The following is a 25,516-nucleotide window of genomic DNA, read 5'->3' on the forward strand; positions in this document are numbered from 1 at the left end:
GTAAACAACAAACATTGCAATACAGATATCTCGACTAAATAAACACAATTATAGGGTCAGGATTTGAAATAAATGCATTTAGCTTAACAGTTCGCCTTTAAGATTAACTACAAAGTCTCTTTTAAAGGGTATTCTATAGTCTTTGTTTACTATCACCATCAGTGGTGTAACGACCATGTCTATGGTAACAGCTTTCTCCATGGTTTCAGAATAGACGCTTCATATCTCGTCAGTGTTTGTTGGGATATGTAGTTCTTTTTAGGCGCCAACTCATGCTACGTCACTTTTCGTAAACTACAAATCCCACAAATCCATTGCTTGTCGAAATGTTTCTCACTAAATTTTGTATAACCTGCTACATACACTTTGCGAACATGTGAAAATATATTATATTAGTTTGCAATCCAAATGCATGTCCATGTAGCCTACTAGCGACCATGTCATATCCCATTCACAAACCGGATCTTTTTCGTTGGAAAACGACAAAGACTAAAACGCCATGCAGTAATAAGGCAAGTAAAGTTTTCTTACTCAGTTCTTCAAAGCTTTAGCTTCGGAATAGTGTTTTTCTTCGTTTCCTTTTTCACAATATTCAGCCAGAGGTATTAATCTTAATAAATGTCACACTCAGGTTATCTTTGGTCATGCACATTGGTTATTAGTAATGAATAGATTTGTGGCTCAGCAGAAGGATTAAACTCAAATGTGCAATGAAAACCCCTTCAAAAGAGCCAGTTCAAGGTAACACGGGATATTTATCCAGGGATTAGATGTGTGAGGCCAGTGTGACTAAATATTCATATGTCAAGTTCAGGCATTAGCCAGGTTGGAAAGCTCTTGGTTTAACCCAATGATCAGCCGGTGTTCTGACAAATAATGCTACCTATCAGATTATGCTACCAACACTGTATTTATCATACTGTAAGGGTAGGTTTAGGGTTGGGGTAGGTGTACATGTTAATAAAGCCTCACACCTTATTAATATCATGCATGAAGCAAAATCTGATAGGTAACACTTTTCGCTATCGAATTATGCTACCATTGGTTTTAATGGGAGGTAGCATTTTTCGACAAGGCAGCACAAATCGACAGAACACCTGTAATACATCTTAAAGTCTCAGTCTACTTTGAATTAAAACAGTGAACAAAGCTGAATTCATATCTCATATTGCAGGTGCAGCTGAATGAGAATGACATAAAGCAGTGGGTGAAGGCAAGTACATTTCAATCATTTGAATTCATGTCATACAGAAAATTAATGCATTTGTATGCCATTGCTCGTGAAAAAGAAGTGCGCTTAATTGTATTTAATGTGCACTTGTAGTGTAGGTGCAAAAATATGATGAACACTTGCTTGACTGTTTCTTAACACCGAGAAGTACACTTTTTAAAAGTGCATTCCATAATAATTTATTATTTATTAATTGCAGTTACCATTCCAAAAGTGTTTGAAATGTGTGTGTGTTTTACAAGGGATGCATGGTCTGTGTTTATGTACAGTATATCATTTTGTTTCTGTTTCTGTTTCATTCTTCTAAGAGGGTGGAGAAGGCTTCAGAGTTTGCTGTAGCCGAGGTGTTTTCCATCAAGAAACCATGTGGTGGTCAAAACAGTATGGCCCTGCAGACTGCAGAGCAGCTTCAGGATCACGATGATTCGTACAGTGAAGGTACTCTTTAACAAATTAATATTCAGCACTTAATGTATGTGCAGGTTTTTGTAATCAGTATCCCACAGTTCCACTTGTAATCCACAGCTCAGTCCATTCTAAGTGAATGGATGAACCAGAAGTTACGTCTGGAGCTTGAAATGGGCGATGACGAGGAGGAAGAGGAGATGGAAGAATCCAAACAACTTGTTAAAACCACACAATCCAGCTATAATAACTTTGATGGTACAAAGGAAACATATTTAATATTTATATTTTATTTAAACTTCATTTCAGTTACCAAAAACATTTTTCATAGGTAATAATAATTTATTACTTTTTAATTTGTTTTAGTTAACATTAACAAAACTGATCTAATCCAGAGTTTGTCTTTTTTTTATTAGACATGTACTTTCACCTAGCACAGGAAGAGGAGAACTCTGTTGTGCACAATTTCCTCCAGGACCTGATGGAAACCGAGGTTTTGGACATGGGGATAGTGGAGGACCTTAAAGTAGATTCTAATCAGAATAAGAAGAGATGGAGGGACCCTAGTATTACCATGGAGGTGCGTCACAAACATGTAAAGGAGAACCGCATGCGCAGAGACGCTGAACGTGACAAACTGCAAAAAGAAAAGGAAGCGCTAAGAGAGGCGCGAGAGGAGGCATGGCAACTGGAAAAGGAGAAGCAGCGAAAGAAGAGGCAGGAGGCACGCAGACAGGAAGAACTGATCCAGCAGGAGATGATTCGCCTACGCAGAGAGATGGAGGAGAAGAAGAGTGTGGAGCAGCTTGCACGAAACATGTACAACAACCACAAGTATTTGGGCACTCTAGCCACAATTAAAAATGTATGAATGTCAAAATAAAATGAACAAATGATGCTAAACCTTTTTTCACAACTAACTTCTCTTGGCATCTTTACTGCTCACAAGGTGATTTTTAGTTTGGGGAACTGACTTCATACAGTACATTAACTACAAATCACCATGTGAGTGTTCATAGACAAACCTGATCAAAGGACCGTGGGGCTTTGGGACACAAACATCCCACTATATCCACTGCAGTATAGAGTATTTAACTTTGTGTTTTCCTCATCTGCAGTTTTAGGACAAGTCCATTGGTGAAAAGTGGCCTATTTAGAAGGATCTGGTCAAACATTTAATGAGAAGAATTTTTTGCAAATTTTTTTTCCTTGAATAGCTCACTTGTCCTTTTATTAAAAAATAATAATAAATGTCACTTGGTTTGATATTTTCTTAGTTAATGCAGTCACATTAATACATATTTAAATGTGGTGTAAGTGTCCAGATACTTAGGGCAATTATGTCATTTTCTTATTTAAATAGCATTCAGATTTTTGAAGAGATGATTGCGTGAAATTTTTTTAATTTCAATCTTGAACAGGGAGAGGGAACGGCTTCAGAAACAAAGGGTCACTGAAAACACTCTCATTCCAAAACATCATAATTCCACACAGAAGAAACAGAACAAAGACCTTCAACTTAAGCTGAAGAAGCTGGAAGCCAAAGTTCACCTTCTCAATTTGCAGGTTAGAAGACATTACAGTTTAATCATATTGTATGCATATACAAATAAAAATAAAAAACAGTATCAAAATCAGCATAAATTAAATTCAGTAAAATGAATACTATGATATACATTCACAGAATACTAATGTTACAATTTATACATACTTTAAATATATTTATATAATAATGATACAGTGTTAATATTACAGTAAGAAACTAACACACTTATTCAGCAAGGACGCATTAAAATGATCAGAAGTGACATTAAAGACATTTAAAATGCTAGAAAATGTAATAAAAACATGTTTAATAAATGGATTTAAAAAAAACTGTCCATCAAAGAATCCTGAAAGATGACACGTTTTCCACAAAAATACATAGTACCACAACAGTTTTCAACATTGCTAATAATAATAAAAATGTTACCTTACGAAATCTGCATATTAGAATTGTTTCTAAGGAACCATGTGAAGTAGAAGTGAAAGTGCAAAGTTCACCTTTTCAGTTTGCAGGTTAGAAGACATTAGGGTTTAATTATATTGTATGCAATACATTCTAATGTTTTTTCTAAATGGTTGCAATGCATATATGTTTTAGTGCATGCACAGTCATTTTACAGCATGGTACTCCGTGATACTGGAAAGAAGGGTGCGCATGGGAAAGGCAGCGGCGCTGTGTGATTGGAGGAGGCAGCTGAAAGCGTGGCGGGCATGGCGGGCTCTCGTCTGGGCCAGAAGAGAGGAGAAAGAGGCTGAAAGGACTGAAGAGGAGCTAAGACTGGAGCACAGGCAAGAGAGCTCAATTTAGAAAAACCTGTCACTCTCAGCATAGGGCTTAAACAGCCTGATAAACATTTGAAAGAAAAGCAAAGCTGTAAACGATTAGACTAAAAGAGCATGTTAATTGGTTAATTAAAGGTTAATAAAAGGCTTTCATTCATCTTGGCTGTCAGACTGGTTTTAAGTCATATCTGTCTTTCACACAGGCGCTGTCAGCAGGCAGTGGAGAGTGACCGCAGGAGGCTTTTGAGGCGCTGCCTCAGTGATTGGCGTGTGTGGTGTCAAGTGGAACGTCATCGCAAGGAGCTTCTCCAACAGCAAGAAGAAACCCGGAGGAAAATGGCTGCTTTGATCAATGCAGCAGCTTCTAGGAAACTAGGGGCAGAAAAATCTCCACCAGTTGCTAATACACCTGAAACACTCAGTCCTACAGAAAATGACAGCCATCAGGTAAGGACATATACTGTAATGTTTTTTATTCTGATTAAACTATTTCACAAACTCTCTTCATTTCAGGATCAGGATGTGGCAGCAGCTCCAGAAATCAGTTTACCAACTGCACAAGCCACTATCAAGCCTGGCCGTTCAGAGGCCCCGCCCACTCAGGCCTGGCAGGTGTCGCGTCGTCATGCTGCTCTCTCATTGGCTGAGTTACAACAGGCCCGTCAGGGGCAACAGCATCAGACCTCCCGAAGCGGAAATGCAGAGCTTAGAGGTGGACAGTTCAAACACCGTCATGCGGCCCTGCAGCAAACCGTAGCTGAGCAGAGGCGTCTTCTGAAAGAGCAGCAGGAGCAGATTCGGCATCTGCAAGAGAGACAGAACATTCTGGAACTGAGGCATGAGGAAGAGAAAACAGCACTTTTAGCAACAGGTCCTCCTGGAGCTACAAATACATGCTGTCCACCTAAACCCAACACAGAGACTGCAAAAGAAACTACAGAAAAACCTTTGAGGTACTATCCATGAACCCCATATGTGTGAGGCATATGTCTGGGATATATTTCATACCAAAATCAGAAGAATATATATACAATGTAAAACAGTAATGAAAATCACAAAGTGTTATTAAATAATTTAATTGATTAAATAATAAATTAACAGATTTTTTTTTTAAATCAGCATACATTTAGTAAAATAAATACTACTATGATGTGCATTTACAGTTTTACAAATGTTAAAATGTATATATAACTCAAATATATTAATATAAAAAATTATACAATATATTAATATTACAGTAAGAGGTTAAATTGATCAAAAGTGACAGTAAAGATGTTTATGATGTTTAAGAAAAAAAATGTCTTTGTTCATCAAAGAATCATGAAAATGTGTAACATTTTCCACAAAAATATTAAGCACCACAGCCATTTTCAACATTGATAATAATAATTCTTATTATATAGTATATATTTTTATTTATTATTTTGATGAGAATTATATTTTTGTGCATAACAGTAGGCTGCTATTTAACTATTTATATCTGCACAAGTTGCATTAAAATAATGCCATAATGCAAAAAATATTAAAGTAGGTATCATTTTCTTTATTTGAAACATTATCTTTTTTTTCTTTCAAATATGGGGTGAAATGTGACCCCGACTTAATTTTATTTTTTATTTTTTGTGGAACAAATCTTTACAGTTTCTTCACATGAAGAGAACAGAATACATATCACCTCAGGCACCAGAGTGGATCAGAATGTAATACTGGCTTGTTTCATGTACAATTTCACAAAGATATTCATTCTCCTTACAATCCCAGAACAAAGAGTCCCTCGGGGGAAAACGCCAGCTGCCACACCAACCAAACAGCATCTCAGCAGCGTGCAGCTCTTCCCCATCCTGCAATCCAAGGTCAGTCATACACATACACAATCCAGCAGTTGGAGAACTGTCACTAGGGTGGTTCCACGCATGGAAAATCAATTTCATGGCCATGCCCTAGTTTTAAATCCTCTGATACTAAATGCATTGAATACAGATGCACGCAATCGCTATACACTCATAATTCAGTTGTGCATCTCTATGTAAACCAAGAAGAATACCAAAACCTCACAATAGCTCTTCCATGTATTAAAACCTAGAGCTTCATTGTTATTGAATACATAGTCATATTTGTTCAGTAATCAGCGGTATCTGAGGGAGGTTTTGTACCTCAGCCCCCATGTGTCAACATCCTGCTCTGTTAAAGGCCCTGTCGATTTCTCAGTGAGATCCACTATTTTTGATATTATCTTTCAATCTGTGAGGCAGACTGTTCTGGCCTTGGCAATAACTAATAGAGTTTTCTCTCTATGAAAAACTGACTAGCCAGTGTCCTGCTCAGATCTGATCCAAATGTTTCCTCGGCAAATGCAAGCTCAAGTTTCACAAACACAGCCAGTCGTACATGGTGATTGTGTAATGAAGTGTTTTCCCACCTTCTACACTACACATTAAATACTTAAATACTTTTATCAAAAAGTCTACTTTTTCAGTAAAAACAGTCGGTGTGATACGGGATGGCGCCTTGAATACAAATGCAAGCAACACAAACAAACTTGTACCAAAGAACCATAAGATCAGAACTTCACAGTGACCCTGTAATATGGCCCTTTATTGATGTCTTGGTCCCCTGCCAATTCTGTCTGTCACTTTCCTTTTTTATGTTTCATTCAGCCATGGAGGAACGAGCACGGCAGCGTGCCAAGCGCAGGAAAGAGACAGAGGAGCAGAGGAGACAGAAGCAGGAGGAGAAACTGGTAAGACTGGCCTCTCCAAGTACAGAAATGTGTGAATGTGATGAAACAAACCTCACCGAGTTTTGTTCTGTAGGCTCAAATGAAGGCCGCTGAGGAGGAAAAACTCAGAGCTGAGGAAGAGGAGAAACTAAAGGAGATAGAGAGAAAGAGGGAAGAGAAGAGACAGCAAAGAAAGGTGTGTCTGGTCAAACACATTATCATGGGTTTTACATAATTGGATTACCGTATGTTAATTTTAATTGTTTATGTTATGGATGTGAGAGCTAGGTAGCTTTTTCAAGTAGCTGTTATGATGATTTTCAGCTTTTTTGAATGAGGAAACAGGTGGAAATAATCCCTATGGAATTACATTTGTTTCAATAATAATGAACGAAACTTTATAAAACTGAACGTAACTTTTTCATAAACTATCAAAAATATGCCATTACAAAAGAAGAAAAACACTATGAAAATGAAAAAAATGAACTCAGTCACACAAATTTAACAGGCTCTTCAAATATGCTTCATTCTTTGTTAATGTTTTTCAAAGATTGGTTTTCGCTAATCGTGGATTCTGAATTCATTGCCACAGATTTCGCTTACGGTTGCAGTTTTTCGTTTGGTGTTTTGACACAAACCTCTCGTGGGGGCGGGGTTAACAGTGATCTACTCTGATTGGATAGTGAGCTTTTGATGGACAGGTGCTCTCTGACCGGGAAGTACAGACGGCACTCAGTGGCGCGCATATTGGAACGCTCTCGTGGTGATTAAATCTGGTCTCTACCGCAAAAAATTATTTTTCACAGACAAAGTGAAAGACATTAATTTTAAGCTCATACACAGGTTCTACCCTGTAAAGAAGTGTATACAAAGATTTAAATATGACATTGATCTTACATGCTCTTTTTGTTCGAGTTCTGAAGAAACTGTACACTTATTTTGGTCATGTATTTTGGTGTGTTTGTCAAGTGTAAGATTTTGCAAGGCTTCTCAGTACATACGAAAAACATTATATTTGGGTATTATGACTCTGACCCCACAAACGAAAATTTTTCAATTTTGTTATTAATTGAAAAAAATTCCTAAACAAATTTCACATTCACAAATGCAAATTCAATTCTCTGTCTTCTCTGTTTTCCTAAAAGAAATGGAAAACTATATGAATATAATCTCAGTGTCTAATAAGAAAGCTCTAAGGACTGTTAGATTTATTTTATTTTTTTTATAATATCTTTTTTATTAAGCAGAATTTTAAATGACAATGTGCATGACATAAATGAAAAACACCACAATCTGCTTTTTTAACATCAATAGAAATGAATAAAGAAAAATTATACAAATATACAGAACACTCTTAACACTACCCAACCCAAAACATCCCAAACACACACAAAAAATAAATAAATAAATAAATAAATAAATAAAAATAATAATAATAATAATAATTCAAATCTCCAGTGAAGGTGTTGTCTCAACAAAGGAGATAATAGGATTCCACACTTTATAAAATGAGTTAACAGAGTCCCTGATGGAGTGTTTAATTTTTTCCAGGTGTAGAAAGGACATTAAGTCTTTCAGCCAAGAAAATGAGGATTTTAGCCAAGAAATGAGGGCATGAGGATTTCCAATGCAACAGTATGCGTCTTCTGGCTACCAATGAGGCAAAAGCAATAATATCAGCTTGACGCTCGTTGTACAAGCCATCAACAGGTGTTATTCCAAAAATTGCAATTATTGGGCAGGGTTTCACAGAGACATTGAGAGCCTTTGATAGTGTATCAAAAAAAGAGGACCAGAATGAATACAATTTAGGACAGGTATAAAATGTATGAGTGTGATCTGCTGGGGAGAGCGAACATCTATTGCACCTATCATCTGCTATTAAAGAAAGTTTCTTCAATTTAGCTTTGGTGAAGTGAATTCTGTGAACAACTTTAAACTGAATAAGATTCAAGCTAGCACAAATGCAGACAGAGTTTATTTTAGCTAGAGCCTTATTCCACAGTCCCTCGTCAAGCTCCAGTCCCAGCTCTCTCTCCAAGGTTCCCTTGAGTGCAAAGAGAGGAGGGAATTGCGAATATCGTAACAAGCCATAAATTGAGGAGATATGACTATGCGATTTCGGGAGAGACATTATATTTTCAATTAAAGTTTTCATTGGCTGGTGAGGGAAGGTATTAAAGTGTGCTTTAGCAAAGTCACGCAATTGAAAGTAGTGGAACAAATTGGATCTAGATATTTTGAATCTACTCATCAAATCATTGAATGACGCAAATACATGATCATCAAGAAACAAATCATGAAATAGAACTAGGCCCTTCTCTCTGAGCTGTGCAAAAGTTGAATCTAAAGTAGAAGGAACAAAAAGATGGTTACCGCAAATAGGCATTAAGGTGGACAATGAGTTTAATTTAAAGTGACGACAAAATTGTTTCCAAATTTTGAGTGATGAGAGCACAATTGGGTTGGTGGTGTATTTAGTAGGGCGTTTCAAATTGGGGTCAAAAACTAATGCCGATAATGAGGATGATAAGCAGGAGTTAGCTTCTATTATACACCAATCAATATTCGGAGAATTACACCATGCATATAATTTCTGAATATTAGCTGCCCAATAATAGAAAAGAAAATTTGGAAGAGCGAGACCCCCATCCTGTTTAGTTCTTTGAAGAGTTGACTTGTGTACACGCGGAGGAGGACTGTTAGATTTGCTCTGCCTTTGATCTCCTTGTTTAATTTTGTTTAGATTTTGGCCCTCTTTTTATTCGTTTTTTTTTTTGTTTTTTTTGTGGTGGATATTATGTGATGTATGTTTATACCTTTGTATGTTTTTGTTCTCTGCATTAATAAAAATAGAAAAAGAAAAAAAAGCTCTCGCGGTGATTTGTATCCATACGTCGTGCCTTGTGTTACTAAATATATAAATAATATTTGGCCTTCGATCATCTCAGTAAAGATGAGCTCTCAGGAGACACGGAGCGGCATCGTCTTCCTCCTCCGCTTGTCCTTCAAGGCAGCTTGAAGTAAGCTTGTGTTACTGAAGTAACCAATAAAATCGATAAAAGTTTTTTATGTTACAGTGTGCTACAGTTTGTTGCGGGTTATTATTGTCATTCAGTAACACAAGCTTACTTCAGGCTGCCTTGAAGGACAAGAGCTCATCTTTACAGACTGAGACGATCGAAGGTCAAATATTATTTACATATTTAGTAATACAAATCACAATCAAGAGAGCTTTCCAATATGCGCACCACTGGGTGGCGTCTGTACTTCCCGGTCAGAGAGCACCTGTCCATCAAAAGCTCACTATCCAATCAGAGTATCAATGTTAAGCCCGCCCCCACGAGAGGTTTGTGTCAAAACACCAAACGAAAAACTGCGAACCGTAAGCGAAATCTGTGGCAATGAATTCAGAATCCACGATTAGCGAAAACTAATCTTTGAAAAACATTAACAAAGAATGAAGTATATTTGAAGAGCCTGTTAAATTTGTGCGACTGAGTTAATTTTTTTCATTTTCATTGTTTTTTTTCTTCTTTTGTAATGGCATACTTTTGATAGTTTCTGAAAAAGTTACTTTCAGTTTGTACAAAGGTTCAAGGATGGAAAGGAAGAGGACGAGGTGTCGGCTTGACTGCTGACGATTTTATTAACAAATAAATTATCACAACGGTGTCTCTCACACCAGCAACAACAAACTATTATCACTTCCGGGTTGCGGCTTCCGGCTCGTGCGATCGTCAGCAGTCCTTCTCTCTCTACTACTCCGGTTTCCCCTGGCGTTAAATACTCTCTCCACGCCAAGTACTGAAACAAGAGACAGGTGTTGATTATTTCCGTTCAACCCGCTCACTCACCCTTCGTCTCCCGACTCTCTCTCCCGCTGCAGGCTTCGCTAAACCATGCCTCTGCCTCCACATACCCCAACCGCCCGACTCAGGCCGGGGAGCCATCCGGCCTGCAGCCCAACCCCCACCCCCCCGCCCCCATTTCTGTCGGTCGCAGCCATCTGAACACCTGGTCTGTTGATCACTTTGAACTTAAAAGGCTGTAGAGCCAGATACCACCAAGTGATCTGCGCGTTGGTATCTTTCATGCGGGGGAGCCATTGCAGGGGGGCGTGGTCCGAACAGAGGGTGAACTCCCGTCTCAGGAGATAGTAGCGGAGGGTGAGGATGGCCAACCTGATGGCAAGGCATTCTTTCTCAATGGTGCTGTACTTAGTCTCTCTCCTAGAGAGCTTGCGACTTATGTACAGCACCGGCCGTTCCTCTCCCTCGATCTCCTGAGACAGGACTGCCCACAGCCCCCTGTCCGACGCGTCTGTCTGCAACAGAAAAGGGAGAGAGAAATTAGGAGCGTGTAACAACGGGTAAACGGGTAAACAACTTGGGTAAAGGCCTGCTGACACGGCTCCGTCCACTGGACTGTATCTGGTGCTTCCTTTTTAGTAAGGTCAGTCAAGGGGCTGGTGAGGTCCGAATAATTAGGCACAAACCATCTTTAATATCCCACCAGCCCCAGGAACTGTCTCACCTCCTTTTTGGTCTTAGGACGCGGACAGGTCGCAACCGCGGCTGTCTTGTCAATTTGGGGACGCACCTGTCCATGCCCCAAGTGGAAGCCCAGATACCTTACTTCCACACGCCCAACCGAACACTTCTTCGGGTTGGCCGTGAGTCCAGCCCCTCTCAGCGACCTCAAGACCGCCCTCAAATGCTGCATATGCCGCTGCCAATCATTACTATATATAAATATAATAGGCAGCCACATATGCAGCATGGGGTCACAGGATCTTGTCCATGAGCCGCTGAAAGGTGGCCGGGGCCCCGAACAACCCGAACGGAAGGGTAACAAATTGGTGTAAACCAAACGGCGTTGTGAAAGCTGTCTTTTCTTTGGATAAAGGAGACAAGGAGATCTGCCAATATCTCTTTGTTAGGTCCAATGTCGAATAAAAACGAGCCGTGCCGAGCCGATCAAGCAGCTCGTCAACCCGCGGCATTGGATACGCGTCGAATTTCGACACAGCATTCACCTTGCGGTAATCCACACAGAAACGGACTGAGCTGTCCGTTTTCAGAACCAAAACTATTGGGCTCGCCCAGTTACTGTTGGATTCTTCTATTACCCCCATTTCAAGCATGGCGCCTAATTCAGCCTGAACTACCTTTTTCTTATGCTCAGGCATGCGATACGTCCGGCTGCGAACTACCACGCCCGGCTCAGTCTCGATATGGTGCTGAATCAGGTTGGTACGGCCGGGTAGGGGTGAGAACACGTCGGCAAATTCAGCCTGCAATCTTGCTACGTCAGTGAGCTGGGACGGCAAGAGGTGATCTCCACCTGGGGCCAGGGTGAGGGATTGAGATTTGACATTCGCCTCCGTCCCAAGATCCTCCTCTCCACTAATCACCGTCGCCAACATCACTAGCTCCACCTCCTTCCATTTTTTAAGGAGATTGAGGTGATATATTTGACGTGCCCCGTTCCTATCCGACCGTATAACCTCATAATCAAGCTCTCCGACTTGTCGTGCGACCTCAAACGGTCCCTGCCACTTTGCCATTAATTTGGAGCTTGATGTTGGGAGCAATACAAGTATTTCCTCTCCCGGTGCAAATTTGCGTAACTTAGCGCCCCTGTTGTACAGCCGGCTCTGTCTGTCCTGAGCTTGTAACAAATTCTCCCTTGATAGCCGCCCCAAAGTGTGGAGTTTTGTTCTCAAGTCCAGGACATAATGAATTTAATTTTTGCTTTGATACGGTCCCTCCTCCCAAGTTTTTCTTAGGACATCCAGCACCCCCCGGGGCTGCCGTCCGTAGAGAAGCTTGAAGGGGGAAAACCCCGTGGAGGCTTGCGGGACCTCTCGCACGGTGAACAACAAGGGTTCTAACCACTTATCCCAATTTTTGGCGTCTTCCTGCACAAATTTATGAATCATTGACTTAAGCTTGCGATTAAAGCGTTCGACCAGGCCGTCGGTCTGTGGGTGATAGACGCTGGTCCGAATTGATTTAATGCCCAATAATTCGTAAAGTTTGTGTACGTGACATAAACTCCGTGCCTTGATCGGTGAGGATTTCTTTCGGAACCCCCACCCGGGAGATTAAACGAAACAGTGCGTCCGCCACACTCTTAGCCGAAATGTTGCTGAGGGCCACTGCTTCAGGATATCGTGTTGCATAATCGACTATGACTAATGCAAAACTATGTCCCCTTGCGGATCGATGAGGTCCATACCAATTCTCTCGAAGGGGACCTGCATTAATGGGAGGGGGCGCAATGAATCCACATCCTGAATCCACCAAGGCCGGATAAATACCACCCTTGGTACTCACAGGTATTTGGTATTCGCTGGCCTGACCGGGGGTGTCAGCAGTCCTTCTCTCTCTACTACTCCGGTTTCCCCTGGCATTAAATACTCTTTCCACGCCAATTACTGAAACAAGAGACAGGTGTTGATTATTTCCGTTCAACCCGCTCACTCACCGTTCGTCTCCCGACTCTCTCTCCCGCTGCAGGCTTCGCGAAACCACACCTCCGCCTCCACACAGTTTTATAAAGTTTCGTTCATTATTATTGAAACCAATGTAATTCCATAAATCCCAAGCGTATCTGGTTTTATTCAAGTTTAAACATGACTGAATCAATCTAAATACATTAATTTATACCAACAAGACATATTTTTAGGAGTTCAATCTGGCAGAAATTATAATTATAGAAGAATTGTGACTTTTTATCTCAAAATTCTCACTTTATTTTTGCTATTCTGAGTTTATATCTCACAATTCAGACTTCTGTGAGATATGAATTTGCAATTCTGAAGAAGAAAAGTCTGATATGTGAGAAAAAGTCACAATTACCGTTTTTCAGTCCATGAGAGAAAATAACAGAATTGCAAGAAAAGACTTGCTGGTTTATAGTTCTGTTTTTATTTCACAATTGGGACTTTGTTTCTGACAGTTCTGAGAAAAAGTGACGTGACATTCGGCCAAGTATGGTGACCCATACTCAGAATTCGTGCTCTGCTTTTAACCCATCCAAAGTGCACACACACAGAGCAGTGAACACACGCACACACTGTGAACACACACCCGGAGCAGGGGGCAGCCATTTATGCTGCGGCGCCTGGGGAGCAGTTGGGGGTTCGGTGCCTTGCTCAAGGGCACCTAAGTCGTGGTATTGCAGGTGGAGAGAGAACTGTACATGCACTCCCCCCACCCACAATTCCTGCCGGCCCAAGGCTCGAACTCACAACCTTTCGATTGGGAGTCCGACTCTGTAACCATTAGGCCACGACTTCCCTCCGAGCGTGGCCTAATGGTTACAGGTCAACATTGTGAGAAACAAACTCTTTGGGCCCTATTTTAATGATCTAAATGCAAAGTATAAAGTGCACGGTGCAGGTGCACTCAGGGCATGTCCAAATCCACTTTTGCTATTTTAACGACGGAAAAACGTTTGGCGCACCCGGCGCATGGTCTGAATGGGTTGTCCCTACTCTCTTAATGAGTAATGGGTGTTTTTTGGGCGTAACGTGCAGTAAACCAATCAGAGTCCCTTTAAGAGCCAGTTGTGCTCGTGCCATGACAGATTTACTATTTACACAGCGAATTTGGCAAGCGAAAAGAAGGAACGTGTCTCCGAGATGAAACGGAGCTGCTCGTGTGCGAGCAAATAGATAGCCTAATTCTGATACATGTGATGACTATCCATTATGACATGTAGGCATATATATATATATATATATATATATATATATATATATATATATATATATATATATATATATATATATATATATATATATATATATATATAGCCTACAAAAAATTATTATGCATTGCAATCCTTTAATTTTTAATATTTGGCATGTTTGTGTGCTGCTGTGCTTCCCTGTGTTTAATAAGCAGCATGTACGTGTGTTGCGGACCCGCCTATACTAACACGCTCTTTAAATAGCAAAGAAAAAATATTGTGCCAGACTTTTGACCAGGTTTGAGTTGGTCTATGGCGCAGTCTATTTTCAGCTCCTTTATGCGCCTGAACACACCTTTTTTAGACCAGCACGCCCATGGGTGCACAAATGAGCGCAAATGCATTTGCTAATTAAACGACGTGGCGCTGGATGGGAAAATGCGAACGGCACCGGACTGAAACTAGCAAACACACTTGCGCTGCACCTTGCATCGCATTGCTCCGGTTGTATGAAAGGGCCCTGAATTGTCAGAAACAGGCTTCCTTAGGAAATAGCTTTTTAAGTTAAAACAATTGTAAGCTACGACTTTTTACATTGCAGAAAACCAGTATGTAATCACCCAGAATGTCCTAGGAACTGATTAGCAGTATGCTAAGAACCACTCTGAAAAACTAGGCAACAATGTAGCACTGTTTTGCACAAGCAAGTGCATCTAGAAAATACAAACAAGTTCATGTATTCATCATGTTTATGCACACAGCCTTCACTTTGTAAGCTTTAAGTAAACTGTGTGTGTTAATGTGAACTTAGAGGGAACTTGAGAAACAGAAGAGAGCAGAACGGGAACAGGAACTGTCAAAGCGGGCGGCCCAGCATTACCTCAGAACCCTGTTACTGCGCCGAGGGCTGGCACCATGGAAAAGCCTGCTGGAGCAAAGCCATGTCAGCACACAGGTCAGCGCTACTGCAAACACACACACATGGTCTACAGTAACAATGCAGTGCCGTTCGCCTGCTTTCCAGACAAACACTAACATACTCAATTATTCATCCAAAGAGTTATGGACAATTAACACACAGACAGGAGGAACCAGCTGTTGCCTTGCATTAACTCTTGGTCCATTCCCCAAAATTTAATGATGTTTACAGTATATTGTTGCGTTTCCACCTGGCTAACCACCTGTTTTCGAAATAAATTAACAGAGAGTGGATATCTGAGATTCAGACTGAGAAGGAGAGATTGACAAGGACAGAGACACAAATGGAGAAACACAATGGCTTTGAATTCAGAATATTCATTGTTGTTTAGCTATTGATCCACATCCATGAAAGCAGAAACGGCAAGGTCCAATTAGTTCCACAACTAGCAAGTGCATCTATAATATATCTACAGTACCAGGAGAGACACCGGGGAAAGTTTTGTAATCCATAAAAGCCATGGTAATGTATGAGATGATGACGGTCTTAATTAAAGCAGTTATTTATGTTCGGGTGCTTTTGCCTTTTTGGTTTCCTCCAGAGAGCGGTGGATCATTACACAGTGGCTCTGCAGAGACGCTGCTTCTGCTCCTGGCTTCAGTCTGTGGATGAGGCCCATGCAGAGAGAGAGGCCAGCGCCAACCAGCTGTATCACCGGATCTTACTTCAGAGGGCTGTGTGTAGCTGGAAAAGGGTAAAACACCACACACATAGTCTGATAGGAAACTGTGAATGATTAAAAAAGCTTCAGATTTTGAGACAACATCAATTCTGTAGTGAACGTCTTGTTGACTTTTAAATATTTTTTTTTAATAAAAAAATAATTATGAATTTGTAATAAATTCAATAAATATTATTTATTCATCTTTTTAATATTAATATTTAAAAAGTCTTATAAATTTCATATAATTATACAGACAATTAGACAGATTTTTAGATATTTCACCATTATTCATTTATAAACAAATAAGTAATTGTATTGTTTATAAAAAATAATTAAACATAAATAAAAAACATTTCATTAAAGAATTTACATTTATATAGCCAAAAAGTCTTATTGACTTGTTATAAATTAATAAATTAATTTATAACAAATTAAATTAACATTTAGTTCAGTATATTCACATTCAGTATTGTTTAGTCTTTATTTTAATATTTAATACTTTAATCTTAATATTTATTCAAAGGTCCTATCAATTTAGTATTAGTAAATATAGAGGCGTATGTTTTTTCATAGACATGTATCATATTGTTTTGTTTATAATAAATTTAATTAAAAGTTAGACATTTTAAGTTCTATAATAAAATTTGTTTTATTGGCCATTAATAAGTTTATTAGTTAATTAACTTTCCTAATAAATAAATTAATTAGACGTTTTTATAATTATTTTAATAAATATGAATTAATATTTATCGGTTTAAATTTTTTTTTATCAATTTAATATAAATATATTTACGTATAGACAATCTATGGACAATAATTGTATTACTTATAATAAATAATTTCAAATTATTACATTCATAGAAATAAAAAATGTATCATTTATTATCTTTACATTTTTTTAAAGAAATGATCAGTTGTGCTTTCCCACCAGGGCCTTGCCCTGTGCTTTCTTACTGGTCGCTTACCGGCAATTTATTAATCAATTAATTTATTTATTTTTTGGGTTAATAAACTAATTTACTTAATTATGATCAATTGTCAATGTTTGATTTCAATACTTCCCAGTTAAAAGATCTGAGCTTTATACTGGAAGCACGAGCCGAGCGATTTCACAGGACACGGAGCCAGATGAGGGTGTTCATGGCCCTGCTGGATCACGCTACAGAGGAGCGAATCACAGCCTGGGACAATGAGCAACGGGCAGAGGAGCACAACAGCAGGTCAAGACATCCTTTAGTGTGACAGTTTTACTGCACCATAAGACCAAAGCATCCTTTCTAAACATACTAAAGATAGTAAAAGAAATGTATGGGTTTTAAGAATTTTTAGTATTTAGAAAAATGAAAACATGTTTTTGACTTTGGTTCTCTGGGCTTTGTAGGAGAGCTGTCAAGAAGTGTTTTGCTGTCTGGAGGCGACTTCCTGTTGTCTTGCGAGAAGAGAAGGAAAGAGAAGCACGCAGAGAGCAGCTCAGACGTAAAGTGGCAGAGATTTTGCCCGACTTCCGCTCCTCCCCTATGGACTCCCTGTGGCGCTCCGTAAATCCTCTTTAACGGCACACACACAGGCTTTACATGACATCATCAAATGACATTGAAAACATCTGCAGCTTGATGAGCCACCGTGTTTAATCATTTTACGCTTGTTTATTTTTCCATGCTACAGTTTAATTGAACAACTTGTAGAATGAAATGCATTACATTATAAAGCCGTCTCACATGAGACAAATAAACTTCCGATTCTGAAGTGTTTCGTAGCGGTTTCTTTAGAAGGCATTTAATGAAAGAAAAACAACTTTGATTCAAAAACGCTGCGATAATTCATGCACGTCAAAATGTAGCTGGATGGTACACACAACAGATTTGTCCCCAGTTGAAGCAAATGAAAAGAAAATACATAGGCACAAAGATGTCGAATAACAAACATGAAGCTCAACATAAAATATTCATACTGAGATGACAGTTTTAAAGATGTGTGCTGTCTGGATAGTGTTGTATCCCTTCCAATGTCCCAAAAAGGCACTAAATAAGGCTTGATCGTGAATGTGCATACACATTTAAGACACACATTGGAGTTGAGAGAACAAATATTAGACGTTAAATCCAAAATTGGTCCAATAAGCAGTGAATGTAAACCAGAAATGTGTGATTTATATTATGAAAAGTTCAGATGCTAAAGCCTAAATGCCATGTGAAGCATTTTTCTCAGGCTCTCATATGTAGGTTTAGTAATTTCACAGGTTTTTTTCTTTTTCATTTCCATTAAAACTGAACTAAACGAGTCTTGAGAAAAATGCTCATTTTAGAAAGAAATTTCATATGGCACGTATATGTATATATATATATGTATGTATGTATGTGTATATATATATGTAAAAAAAATTCTTAATATTAATCAAATAATTATTTAATATTTAGTGAAACCTTTATAATATAATATGATAATAATAATATAATCAGTTATTATAAGTTGTGCAAAAACTAACTACCGGTATACCTGAATATTGGTGTACTTGATGTTGAAATACACTGGTAGAAGTGTAACATACTACAATACTGCCATCTAGTGATCCACACTATTCAACTGACTCTTGATGAGACCTTGAGCACAATATTTAGAGCCATAAAACTGACTATGGAATGGATGTTAAAGACATTAAGTAGCACAACATTATTCTACACTGTATTAAATAAGAGTTTTTGAGCTTTTAAGACCAGTTCAATAGTTTTTCCATCAGCAGAGTCTGACAGTTGAATTTCTATACCAGATCTGATGGTTTATGGTTTGATGGCTCTGAATCCTTGCTCATGGTCATGAATTCAATCCAGTTAGTACAGAAGCCTCGTGAGTAAACGCCGGTATCAATGATCAGGCCCCAGAGAAGGCTGCGAGCGGTTTTCTCTCTCAGAGCCAGACGCGCCTCTCGTTCGGTCACATTGAAGCTGACGTTGATGAGCTGTAAGAACAGCAGGTGCAGCAAACCTCCCGTCACAATACTGCTGTACCAGGCACAGGTGAAACACAGAGCAGAGCTGTGAAACAGAAAAATGGGTCATTAATTAGCATGTTATTTTAATACTCTAAACAATAAAAATGCTGTTATGAACAGCCATATTGAAGCTGTGAGAACCTGAGTAACTTTAGGTTTCAATGTCTAAGAAATCTAAACCAAGTTAAAACCAATGTTGTGTTGGTAAATAAAACTAAAACTAATGTTTTTTTGTTGTTGTTAATGGAGATAAAGCTGAAATAAAAATAAACATGAAAAACTTAGATGAAAATTAGAAATGTTGCCTTAGTAACTGACATAAAATAATGAATTTGTAATTATTAAATAAAATAAATTAAAAAAAAGAAGTAAAACTGGAAAAATTATAACAAAAATACTAATAAAAAGCAAATTTACTCAAATAAAACAATACTTATATATATATATATATATATATAGTGCTGTCAATTGATTAATCAAATCCAAAAGTTTTTGTTTACATGTGTGTGTCCTGTGTATATTTATTATGTATATACAAATACAAACACATGCATGTATATATTTAATTATAAAATGTTTATATATTAAATATATTTACATATAAAATAAAAGAATATTAATAAATTAATAGACAAATATTTTCTAAATGCACACTATGTGTGTGTATTTACATATACATAATAAATATACATAGTACACATAATGTAAACAAAAACTTTTATCTTGGATGTGATTAATCATTTGACAGCACTTCTGACAGCACCCATTCACTGCAGAAGATCTATTGGTGAGCAAGTGATGTAATGCTAAATTTCTCCAAATCAAACTCCTATACATCTTGATTTAGTCAATTTTCAGCAAATGTTCATTCAGTCCCTTAATCAGTGCCATAAGCTTCGGGCACGACTGTGTTTGTGTGAAGAATGGTAAATGGTGTTTGAGAAAGACACATTTTTGTTCAGTTTGTTAAGAAAGAAAGTGAAGTGACATTCAGCCAAGTATGGTGACCCATACTCAGAATTTGTGCTCTGCATTTAACCCATCCGAAATGCACACACACAGAGCAGTGAACACACACACACACTGTGAGCACACACCCGGAGCAGTGGGCAGCCATTTATGCTGCGGCGCCCGGGGAGCAGTTGGGGGTTCGATGCCTTGCTCAAGGGCACCTAAGTCGTGGTATTGAAGGTGGAGAGAGAACTGTACATGCACTCCCCCCACCCACAATTCCTGCCGGCCCGGGACTTGAACTCACAACCTTTCGATTGGGAGTCCGACTCTCTAACCATTAGGCCACGACTTCCCTTGTTCCCTTAACCCTCAACAATTCTGCAGAGTACTGATATGGTGCAAATGTAGTGCATTTGAAGCAGCAAAGTGACTTTTTCCCATGTATAAATTAATGGACTATGAGGAACAGAGGTGGTAAAGAAAGGGTCAGAACCTACTGAATTAAATGCAAGAGAAATCATTTCTGGGAGTTTGTGTAGTTGGATCCACACCTGAACTGGCTGTAGACGTCAGGACAGTAGAAGAGTGCAGTCATTACATTCTGGTCGGGACACACACTTCGAAGAACCAAACTGATCCCATACAGCGACGTCAGCAGAAAGAAAACAAGTGTCAGGAGGAAACTGCGGTGATTGGCCTGCCCCACACAGCTGTTGATCCTAACACAAACAAGACGCCAAACTGAGACCTGGAGATCATCTTCACATATCAGTTACACAGAGTGAGAAAAAAGCTGATGGTGAGATCACCTCGCTGTCTCAATTACACATATGTTAACATGAAGAAAACATTTTACAGCTGTGCTGAACACCACAAAATCTGATTAATGCATTTTAATCCATAATGTATAATAAATGGACAAATAGAATATTCTGAGATTATTTGGATTATTTCAAACAATGAGCATACATTCAGCACCTAGCACACTTAACCCAACTGACACAGGAATTCTGGTCATTGTGCACTATTTGATTCAATGAATGTTGATGATTGAAACTTTAGTTTCAAGGAAGGTAAAATTAGCATGCAGATGAAACTTCACTATGCATGTAGTATACTGTATATACATGTTAGACACTAGACACGGGTCAGTAACTAAAACATCTCAAAATGCTGGTGATGCTAATATGTGCATTGGCAAAAAATGAAGTGCATTTGATTGACATGACAAATATTGCATAAAAATGAATCATATTTTAGCAACATTAACATTTTTGCCTTTTTGTAATTGTAAATATTCTTCTCAAAATCAATACATGATTTTCATTATATATCATTGCATGATCCGATTACATTTTCATTATTTAGGTTATTCTATGTGTATGTGTGTGTGTGTGTGTGTAAAATAATAAAGTATCAGCATCATTAATTTTAATTTCAAGATGATTCATTCTCCCAAATTCTCATTACATTTACACATATATTTTACATTAAAAATTGTTATACATGATGATTCTTGCTGGATTTTCACTAATGTAGAAATGTGATTATAAAATACCAATATTCGCAGAAAAATGTAAAATAAGATTTGCATTAAAGTATTTTTGATATAATAAGATATATTAACTTTATTTGTAGACATCATGTCTTTGCATTTGCCTTTGTGCTAATTGTAATATAGCTACTATATTAAATAGTGGCTATATTACGATCAGCATAAAGACTAAATGATTTATGCACAAATGACTTATGATTTTTAAGCACAAATACATGCCTTAATACTTTAAATTATATATCTTATTGTTCATGTTTTTGCACAATTAAATATTTGTCAGAGTAATGTGAACTCAAGGAGAAAATTTTCATAAAAATATTTCACAATGCAAAAAATGTGGGCATGAAATATAACCCATACATGTTACTGACTGGTAAAATTCACCCACATCACAATGACTGAGTAGTGCTTTTTAAATGAACCCACCAGACACAGTGGTGGTCCAGACGCAGGACGCAGACTCCACAGATCTTGCAGTGTCCCGCTCTTGGGGGCCGCACCACTCTGCATGCGGCACACCAGTTCCTCCTCTGAACACCTTGCTGTGCTGACTCAGATTCACCAGTTTGTTCGTGATTGGCTATCACCACCTGGTGCTGTGCTCCATTTAGATAGGCAGCATCTACATCAGGAGGAGGTTTGTGATAGGTCACTGTACTATGAGTGTCATTTGGACAAAGCGTGACGTAGCCCGGCCCTCTCTTAGTGATTATGAGAGAAATGACTGTAAGAGCAACACCCGCCGTCACAGCGGCCATCTGAAGATGTTTCACATCACCTCGAGGAACGACTTCGGTGATGAAGAGGTAGAACATGTAGAAGAGGGAGAAGAGTGCGAGGCTGAGGAAGAATAACGTGCGTCCTTTCTTTCGGTGAGTGAAATAGTAGTACCAAAGGATCATGATGGGCATTGCTGTTAGCACTAAAATACCCAGCAGGTAGTGCAAAGCTGCAATGTGCAAAAAAACAGGAAGCAGAATAAGAGGAGGGATCACTGATATATCAAATTGTCGGGCTCCAGATATCCAGGGCACCCGCAGACGATCATTGATCGTAGCTATAACCCGGGACAGAGAGTCTTGACTTTGAGGCTTCTTCTTCATCCATCTGGAGAAGAAAATATTAAGTAATTCTCATCATTTACCCATAAACAAGTAGAAATCTATGAATCAAAAGTGCGCACCTGTCACAAGCCTCATCCAAATCCTCACAGTCACAGCAGCATGCTGCCATGTGACTGCGTCCGCCATGATGATCGATGTACTCACAACAGCACAGAGGATCATCCTGATCTAGTGTGCGACAGCTTCTCTGCTTCATGATGGAAACAGCCGATAAAATGAAGATGAGAGAAGATGCTGAATTCCTGTGAGGAAACCAGATTGCATGTTTATTAGATTTATATGGGTAAACAAAAATATACAGTCGTGGCCAAAAGTTTTGAAAATTACATAAATATTAGTTTTCAAAAAGTTTGCTGCTAAACTGCTTTTAGATCTTTGTTTCAGTTATTTCTGTGATGTACTGAAATATAATTACAAGCACTCCATACGTTCCAAAGGCTTTTATCGACAATTACATGACATTTATGCAAAGAGTCAGTATTTGCAGTGTTGGCCCTTCTTTTTCAGGACCTCTGCAATTCGACTGGGCATGCTCTCAATCAACTTCTGGGCCAAATCCTGACTGATAGCAACCCATTCTTTCATAATCACTTCTTGGAGTTTGGCAGAATTAGTGGGTTTTTGTTTGTCAACCCTCCTCTTGAGGATTGACCACAACTTCTCAATGGGATTAAGATCTGGGGAGTTTCCAGGCCATGGACCCAAAATTTCAACATTCTGGTCCCCGAGCCACTTAGTTATCACTTTTGCCTTATGGCACGGTGCTCCATCGTGCTGGAAAATGCATTGTTCTTCACCAAACTGTTGTTGGATTGTTGGAAGAAGTTGCTGTTGGAGGGTGTTTTGGTACCATTCTTTATTCATGGCTGTGTTTTTGGGCAGAATTGTGAGTGAGCCCACTCGACTTGGATGAGAAGCAACCTCACACATGAAGGGTGTCAGGATGCTTTACTGTTGGCATGACACAGGACTGATGGTAGCGCTCACCTTTTCTTCTCCTGACAAGCCTTTTTCCAGATGCCCCAAACAATCGGAAAGGGGCTTCATCTGAGAATATGACTTTGCCCCAGTCCTCAGCAGTCCATTCACTATACTTTCTGCAGAAGATCAATCTGTCCTTGATGTTTTTTTTGGAGAGAAGTGGCTTCTTTGCTGCCCTTCTTGACACCAGGCCATCTTCCAAAAGTCTTTGCCTCACTGTGCGTGCAGATGTGCTCACACCTGCCTGCTGCCATTCCTGAGCAAGCTGGTGGCACTCCGATCCCGCAGCTGAATCCTCTTTAGGAGACGATCCTGGTGCTTGCTGGACTTTCTTGGACGCCCTGAAGCCTTCTTTACAAGAATTGAACCTCTTTCCTTGAAGTTCTTGATGATCCTATAAATTGTTGATTTAGGTGCAATCTTAGTAACCACAATATCCTTGCCTGTGAAGCCATTTTTATGCAACGGAATGATGGCTGCACGCGTTTCTTTGCAGGTCACCATGGTTAACAATGGAAGAACAATGATTTCAAGCATCACCCTCCTTTTAACATGTCAAGTCTGCCATTCTAACCCAATCAGCCTGACATAATGATCTCCAGCCTTGTGCTCGTCAACATTCTCACCTGAGTTAACAAGACGATTACTGAAATGATCTCAGCAGATCCTTTAATGACAGCAATGAAATGCAGTGGAAAGTTTTTTTTTGGGATTAAGTTCATTTTCATGGCAAAGAAGGACTATGCAATTCATCTGATCACTCTTCATAACATTCTGGAGTACATGCAAATTGCTATTATAAAAACTTAAGCAGCAACTTTTCCAATTTCCAATATTTATGTAATTCTCAAAACTTTTGGCCACGACTGTACACTGTATAGGTATACATTAATCTGGCATATCTTCGAATATCCTGTATGTAAAGGGACAATGTCCCAGAGGATGCACTATCTGGGACAATTTTTCCTTATGTGGTGTCTATGGTTTATTGTTTGCACATGCTTGAGTGACGTTATGCTTAATGGTGTGGGAATCAGTTTAAAAGAAGATTATTAATGGATCCAGCCAGGCCTGTGTATTTGATTTAGTGTTTATATATAACCAGAAAGCATAAAAAGCATTTTCATGATTTGAAATTAAATATTATTTGAAATGAAATATAAAAGCTTTAATCTTATTTTATTTCCGTGTTTTCCCGTGCATTTTATCGGTTCGTGTATTCACTTAGAATTGAACCCATGACCCAGGGTAATGCATGTTTGTATAAATAAATGAACAAATAAGTAAATAAGCTCCACATCGTAGATAGATAGATAGATAGATAGATTCCACAGGTCACGCTGTACTCTTCAGATGAAAGTTAAAGCAACGAGGATCTGATTGACGATACTAGAACACGCCATATAACAAAAGTAATCGCGATAATATGTAAATAAACTGATAGTGAAATGTTAATAATCATACTTACAGTACAAAACGTTCATATCACAGAAGCAGTTCCTCCTGTCATTATGAGCGTCAGCTGTCAGTCTCATTTTCTGTTGTGGAACATTCGAGTCTTTTTACCCATTATAGCTTAGTTAGCCATTCACTTCACAGAGATTACGAAGAGTTTCCAAATAAAACTACAAAAAGCAGCCCATTACTACGAAGTTTACTACAAAGAGCACCAGGAAGTCGCGTAACAAACAGCAGCAGAGCGCAGCACGCGCGTTTGACCGCCCTGTGTATGTGACTGGCGGCGAATGGAAACGATCCTTAGCCCAGTCTTCTGACGTCAGCACAAAATAACCCTTTCATTTCCTCCAATTTAAAACTTTACTTGATGCTCATGGTTTGTTACAGAGAACACCGTTTCCAGATGCCTCCAGAGTCTGATTATCTTA

General features: G+C 38.8%; 2 protein-coding genes across 2 annotated transcripts; one reads left to right on the forward strand and one right to left on the reverse strand.

The window, feature by feature from the left end:
• The first annotated feature begins 282 nt into the window (after positions 1 to 282).
• On the forward strand, positions 283 to 17,776 carry ccdc191 (coiled-coil domain containing 191). Its single transcript, XM_059524674.1, has 16 exons — positions 283 to 512; positions 1,175 to 1,213; positions 1,540 to 1,669; positions 1,757 to 1,894; positions 2,053 to 2,455; positions 3,058 to 3,202; positions 3,780 to 3,970; positions 4,168 to 4,411; positions 4,478 to 4,917; positions 5,726 to 5,817; positions 6,622 to 6,704; positions 6,778 to 6,879; positions 15,196 to 15,339; positions 15,905 to 16,057; positions 17,093 to 17,247; positions 17,409 to 17,776. Exons 1-16 carry the CDS (start codon positions 438 to 440, stop codon positions 17,578 to 17,580), a joined length of 2,706 nt encoding a protein of 901 aa, XP_059380657.1. The 5' UTR covers positions 283 to 437; the 3' UTR covers positions 17,581 to 17,776.
• A 630-nt stretch (positions 17,777 to 18,406) lies between these two features.
• On the reverse strand, positions 18,407 to 25,462 carry zdhhc23b (zinc finger DHHC-type palmitoyltransferase 23b). Its single transcript, XM_059524658.1, has 5 exons — positions 25,099 to 25,462; positions 22,709 to 22,891; positions 21,952 to 22,632; positions 20,522 to 20,689; positions 18,407 to 19,059 (listed from the first exon to the last, which is right to left on the reverse strand). The coding sequence occupies exons 2-5, from the start codon at positions 22,843 to 22,845 to the stop codon at positions 18,786 to 18,788; spliced, it is 1,260 nt and encodes a 419-aa protein (XP_059380641.1). The 5' UTR covers positions 22,846 to 22,891; positions 25,099 to 25,462; the 3' UTR covers positions 18,407 to 18,785.
• Between the last annotated feature and the right edge of the window lie 54 nt (positions 25,463 to 25,516).

Source organism: Carassius carassius, chromosome 35 (assembly GCF_963082965.1).
Source record: "Carassius carassius chromosome 35, fCarCar2.1, whole genome shotgun sequence".
NCBI lineage: Eukaryota > Metazoa > Chordata > Actinopteri > Cypriniformes > Cyprinidae > Carassius > Carassius carassius.

Coding starts and splice junctions, on each gene's coding strand:
- ccdc191 (XM_059524674.1), top strand. CDS start 438: ATGTCATATCCCATTCACAAACCGGATCTTTTTCGTTGGAAAACGACA. Junction 4,918..5,725: donor ACTACAGAAAAACCTTTGAG/GTACTATCCATG, acceptor TTACAATCCCAG/AACAAAGAGTCCCTCGGGGG. Junction 17,248..17,408: donor GCAGAGGAGCACAACAGCAG/GTCAAGACATCC, acceptor TGGGCTTTGTAG/GAGAGCTGTCAAGAAGTGTT.
- zdhhc23b (XM_059524658.1), bottom strand. CDS start 22,845: ATGAAGCAGAGAAGCTGTCGCACACTAGATCAGGATGATCCTCTGTGC. Junction 20,690..21,951: donor CTGGACCACCACTGTGTCTG/GTGGGTTCATTT, acceptor TGTTTGTGTTAG/GATCAACAGCTGTGTGGGGC. Junction 19,060..20,521: donor GACGTCTACAGCCAGTTCAG/GTGTGGATCCAA, acceptor TCTGTTTCACAG/CTCTGCTCTGTGTTTCACCT.